We start from the raw sequence: 6,527 nt of genomic DNA, 5'->3' as shown, positions 1-6,527 counted from the left end.
CAGGACAATATTTGGCTGAGATACAACTATTTGAAAATCTGGAATCTGAGGGTGCAAAAAAATCTAAATATTGAGAAAATCGCCTTTAAAGTTGTCCAAATGAAGTTTTTAGCAATGCATATCACTAATCAACAATTAAGTTTTAATATATTTACAGTAGGAAATTTTAAAAATATATTCATGGAACACGATCTTTACTTAATATCCTAATGATGTTTGGCATGAAAATAAAAATCAATAATTTTGACCCATACAATGTATTTTTGGCTATTGCTACAAATATACCCCAGCGACTTAAGACAGCTTTTGTGCTCCAGGGTCACATATTGTGAAATGCAATTTATTCCTGTGATTCAAAGCTGAATTTCCAGCATCATTACTCCAGTCTTCAGTGCCACATGATCCTTCAGAAATCATTCTGATTTGCTGCTCAAGAAACATTTCTGATTATTATCAGTGTTGTAAACAGTTGTGCTGCTTTATATTTTTGTCGAAAACCGTGATCCATTTTATTTTTCAGGATTATTCGATGAATGGACAGCTAAAAAGAACAGCATTTACTTGGAATAGAAATCTTTTTAACATTATAAATGTCTTTACTGACACTTTTGATCCATTTAATAAATCCTTAATTAATAAAAGTATTAATTTATTATTTTTTCATACTTACCCCAAACCTCTGAATAGTAGTATATCAAGGTTTCCATAAAAATACGAAGCAGCACAGCTGTTTTCAACATTAATAACAATCAGCAAATCAGCATATTGATTAGAATGATTTCTGAAGGATCATGTGACACTGAAGACTGGAGTAATGATGCTGAAAATTCAGCTTTGCGTTACAGGAATAAATTATATTTTACAATATGTTTACATAGATAACAGTTATTTTAAATTGTAATAACATTTCATATTTTTTTCTACTATGTTTTTGAACAAATAAATAAATCCTTTTCAAAGACATTAAAATATCGTACTTTCAAAGACATTAAAATATCGTACCGTTCCCAAACTTTTGACCGGTATACTTTAAGGTAATGGTTGCAGGCTACCACTTTTTAGTGCTTAAAACACGTAATCAAAAATTGGTTAATATTAATGTTAATAAATTAACAAATAAACATTGTCAACCAATAGTCATAACTAGGTTAATAAGCATCATTTTAGCACATTAACACTGATGTTTGGCTCTATTCTAGTATGAAACATCCACTTTCAAGATCCATTATATTCCAAATGGATAATATGAAATCCCAATCTATTTTATTTCTTGCCGATACCCTGTTTTGTATAAAATCATGATGCCAGTTAACAGTTTGTACCATGTTTAAAAATGACACTGGCATTAAAGTGTGATAAGGAATCAGATGTTATAGACAGGCTTGAATCATTTTCTCAATGCTTTTTAAAGAGACTCTCAGTCTATTTTACCACAATCCCACCCCCACCTTGACACTTCCAATTTGATTGGTTGCATATGTGTAGATGTTATTTTTTTGTCTTTTCCCCCAATGACAGTGCAGTGAAGCAATATGAGGTCTGTTTGTTAATGAGATGACACTGCAGTGGTTAGAGAAAGGTTTACAAATCCACACGGGTGCTGAGGATCAGATCAGCACGGAAGTGTGTGAATGAGTAAAGCAACTGGTGGAGAGCTTCACTGAATGTGCTAAATAAGCGAAAATATTCCGTTCTGAGGGCTTGCTGGATATCATGGTCAGATGCACAAAAAAAAAGCTGTTCATCTACTGCAACATACTTAATATGCTTATATAATATGTATATGATCAGTAGGGCTGCACGATTATGGCAAAAAAATCATAATTGTCGATTATTCCTTTGAATTTGTAATTGTGATTATTAATTACGATTAAATGAATGATGTTTACACCTTTGTTTGAAGCAACTGCATGCCATATTTTTATATGAAAATAAACAAGCTGAAAACACTAACTGAAAAACATGTATTGCTTTTCTATAGTATTAATCCTCAAATGTCAACTATACATCGGATTGGTTTCTTCTTTAAATAAAAAGGTAAATATATGCATGGTATTATAATGTAATACTAAAACTAAAATTAAAACAATGGAAAAACCCTTAAGATTACATGTAGAAAGAAAAAAAGCATCTTAAGCATGCAGAATAACATAAGTGGACTTTGAACGATTAATTTCTACTTTGAACGATTATGTAATTGTGGCATCCGTAATTGTAATCGAGATTATAAATTTGATTAATTGTGCAGCCCTAATGATCATACTTATGTACAGTACTGTGAAGTGATGACAAATGTACTTTTGGTTGATCTGACATCTATAGGCCTTACCTGTTAAGAAAAATTCTAGGAAATGTATGGATATTTCTAAATTGAATGGAACCGATTTAATATATATATTTTTTCACCTTAGGGTAGCCTTTTAAAATCATAACTATGTTATAGTTTATCCAATGGTACATAATTAATAAAAAAAATATTTAATAATAATTAATAATAATAAAAAACACACATATGTCAGTAATTCAGTGACCTATTCATAAAGTCACTTGCTTTGATCCTGAATGAATGAGCTGTTTTAAATGAACCAACAGAATGAATGAATCAGTGACTCGTTTAGACAGTGATTTGCCACCACCTACTGACATTTTACTTTCATATTTAGTGTATAATTTCTTTTACAAAACTTCACATTTCTATATTCACGATCTTTTATATTTAAAAAGCTAATATCATAACATTATTTATGCAATTGCAACTGCTGTGTAAATGCATTCATGGCATCTCCGAGCTGCATTAAACAGTCTGTGTAAATATATCTAAATGCCACTTCAGATGCAGGTTCTGTGCCACTTCTGCAGTGCAAAGATGTTTTTGTGTATGCTGATTTGATGTGATTGATAACAGCCCGGTAGTGTCTTATTATTCTAAATGCATTTATTGAAAATATTTTTAGAATTTACATGAAAGACTTGGCATACATTTAAAAAAGTTACAAAAATTGCACTCATCAAGGTAACATAAATAAATGCATACATGAATAAAAATGCCTCTGGGAATCAAAATAAAGGGTCAAAGATTTCCCCTTACTGGAAGAGTTCATTTCTGTTGTTGTTTACAGGTTTAAGATTAATTTTTAGTTTTTATCCTGGCTTCACTGAATCATGCAATGTGTCCTCCTTTTTGGTCTTATTGAAATGGTCATACAGTCATTTCCAAAAGCTACCATTAGCTTTACCAGTGGATCATTTTGTGTATACGTATATTCACCATCTGCCTCTCTAAATATCGATATTGGTTGACCACTATTTAAGAAAAAAAAAAACCTAAGATAAACAGTGAGTGTACAAAGTCTAATAGGTAAATACCTACTAATATTCCCAAAAACTAAATATTTTGTTTGTGTCCCTCCAATAATTACATGACAAACTGTAATCATTTATGTTGTGTAATCATTTATGTTATCTTTCTCAAACCTATCTGTACCTCTACAGTGCCGGGGTTATTCTGCGTTGCCAAGGGGACTTGCTTTTGAATTCAAAGTGATTTTGAAATACCGACAGACTGTGCTCACAAAGCAGTCCTATCACTGAATGTTCATCCTCTTATTGCAACACTTTCACTTGCAAATCAGACTGGACAAGCATGGGTGCCGCAAAAGAACTGTCATAATTACAAAGGGATTCAATCACAAAAATATCAAAGCAGAAATACAAAACGACTTGTCATGTACTGAGCAAGCGTAACGCTAAAGCCAACCACAACAACTGAGGGGAAAAAAATATTTTCAAAAGCAAGAATTCTGATAAATATCAGAAGTTCCTCAGAGGAAAAAACTAAAAACATGATGCATAGAAAAAAGTAATATCAGCCCGAAACTATGAAATTCTCTGCCAGACCCTCCGTGACCTCTCCACCCTAGCCGAACTCGAAACCCAGCTGAAAACACATCCCTTTGTGTTATGTTACTCTGGCTTCTAATTCTGGCTTCTATTCAACCATATCTGTTCTGTCCTTGTATTTTTTTTCCCATTTTTGTTTGTGACACAGTATGCCTTGCTTTCATTATGATTTGTGCTACTGTTAGTTATAGTATTATCATTAATATTAAGCTGTTCAATACCAATACATTTCATTTGAAGTCCACAGTGAGGCTTGATGTTAATAGGTTCTGCACAACTGAAAGCAATAACTGGATCATTATAAGATTATGGGATAATATATGGGGTAATAGAAACTCTTCACTGCAGAATAGCCTGTTACAGTGTTTCTCCACTTGTTGTATTGCTGGATTAAGCTGAAATCTATCAAAGTAGTGACTGGTCTATTACTGATGGACAAAGATGATCATTAACACAGTTCATAGAGATGTTCGCACAGAAATTCCAGCAATTATTCCACAGTCTCGTTCAGTCAGTGATATGAAGCAACACTGAGGTAAAAGCTCATAGTACTCACATGCATGAGTGACAGAGAAACTGTTGGAGGACTCCAGGTTATCTACGTTGTAATTGAGATGGAAGGGTTTCTCAGTCATGTTCTGATTGGTGTTGTAGAGCTGCACAGCGAATCTGAAAGCGCTGTGTTCTTGCACGGTGGAACGCATGAAGAGCCCACCTTTATGAAGACCAAACAGCAGTGAATCAGAGATTATGCACTGATTTCATGCATATAAAGACTGTATGAATACAAAACACCTGGCTTAAATCAGCACTGGATAGTGTCAGATCCATTTAGACACATTTATGGATGTGTTCCAACATTGTTATACACAGACTCAATTCGATTTCCTTCCATTCTTAGGAAGGAACTTTCTCTTAAGTTTATGAAAAGCGATTGATAGCTGACATGCATGCGGAGTGGAAACCTAAACATTTTTGCATAATTATACTCATAATCGTTTTATTATTTATGACAATTCTGTTGGTATCATTTGCGATGATTCCTTAGATTGCGTTAGTGCACTTAATACAACGGACTACAATACCGTCTCCATATATAACCTACACATGCATATACATCGAAATAAGACATCGACATACAAAGCCTAGCGATAAAAGAAGTCAAGCATGTCCTGATGACGGACTCACCGATATTTATTTGATTGGGGAAGCCAGCGATAGATGTGCCGAATAGCCATAATAAAAAAAGCAGCGCGCTTTGAGCCATTTTCTCTCCTGCCTCAAAAATCAAGCCTTAGGAAACGAGCTGTTTGAGGAGAATCATCCCAATTGGACCAGCAGGGCGATATTGATCAAACTTGAACTGACGTTGAAGAAGAAGGAGATTTGGTAACACTCTCTATGAAGCCTGTATATTTAATGCATGCGTTACAGAGGTTTTCGTGATGCACCATAGTACACGTTGTTCACGAATCAACGGAACCACATTTATAATGCATTATAACACAAATATTCATGTAATAAAGCTAATGCGTTTTAATGCACACTGTAAACAGTTATATCTGTCCATAAAACGTTGTAACCGTAGTTATAGCGCTTTTTAAAGTTGTAACATAAATAAATATACTGTATATTGTAAGCAAATACAACCCAACCGCTGGGTCAAAACAGCCCAATTGCTGGGTTTGTCCCTGTTTTACCCAGCACTGGGTTGAATTTAACCCAGCATTTTTTACAGTGTAGGCCTAATATTTATCTATTTATATTATAAACGTCATTGATTATAGTGCACATTGTAAGCAATCATTTTTTTCCTTCTTCCATAAATTATTTTAAGTACAGTTTATATATATATATATATATATATATATAATAAGCTACCGGTGGTGTAATACTCATCGACTGATGTCTAAACGTTTAAAGAATATAATGTATTTTAACATGATGTAGCGCATGACTGTGTGTTGTAATGCCTTTACTGTTTAAATATATAAACATGACTAGGTAAGTAATGTAATGCATGCATTCTACCTGTGGTTATTCTCACTATTCATGAGAGCATGCATCTGGTTAAGAGACGTCATGAAAGAATCAAAATGCCTTGAGAAGCAGTACCAGTACAGGTGGAAACCGTCCGGCCTCAAGGGCACCTATATCATATGAAAATGACCTCAGCAGCACCCTGTCAAGGGTTCGTGGAGTTTATTCAACGCATGTAATTATCTTAATTAAAACGCAACGTTTGACATGTGACAGGCAGCCTTTTGATGTCTTTAGGTGTGTGCATTTATTTTTCAACACTCAATCTAATAATGCATAATCTATGTCGTGACGCGACGCATAACCACACGCTGTCAATATGATACTGGAACTGCTGACATTACAGGCAGCTCGCTGCGCTCTCGCGAACTCAAGAGTCCGTTGTATATAAGACAGCGTTCAGTGCATATGGGGTGTCACGTGGAAGGAAGACTGTATGGCATTGTTTAGGAAGGCGCTGACGCATAACATGAAGCCCTTTGAGCACCATCGAGCGCTTTGTTAGGACTCGTTCACCGTAGCGTCATACTTTGAATCGACTGGATTATCAACGGCATGAAGTAAAGCAGTCATGTTACCTTTTGGGT

At 34.4% G+C, this 6,527-nt stretch overlaps 1 protein-coding gene across 1 annotated transcript in view; it reads right to left on the bottom strand.

Annotated features, from left to right (window-relative positions):
• The window catches only part of LOC107733408 (glutamate receptor 3-like), a 152,008-nt gene extending 146,789 nt beyond the window's left edge, over positions 1 to 5,219 (bottom strand). Inside the window, exons 1-2 of the mRNA XM_016545008.1 lie at positions 5,089 to 5,219; positions 4,457 to 4,615 (exon numbers count right to left, since the gene is read on the bottom strand). Coding sequence (XP_016400494.1) covers positions 4,457 to 4,615; positions 5,089 to 5,167 — 238 coding nt within the window. The 5' untranslated portion in view covers positions 5,168 to 5,219. The remainder of the gene's footprint in view (positions 1 to 4,456; positions 4,616 to 5,088) is intronic.
• Positions 5,220 to 6,527: the final 1,308 nt, after the last annotated feature.

This window comes from Sinocyclocheilus rhinocerous, unplaced genomic scaffold, assembly GCF_001515625.1.
Source record: "Sinocyclocheilus rhinocerous isolate Xijiao unplaced genomic scaffold, SAMN03320098_v1.1 scaffold460, whole genome shotgun sequence".
NCBI classification, from domain to species: Eukaryota; Metazoa; Chordata; class Actinopteri; order Cypriniformes; family Cyprinidae; genus Sinocyclocheilus; species Sinocyclocheilus rhinocerous.
This window is presented reverse-complemented; position numbering and strand designations above follow the sequence as displayed.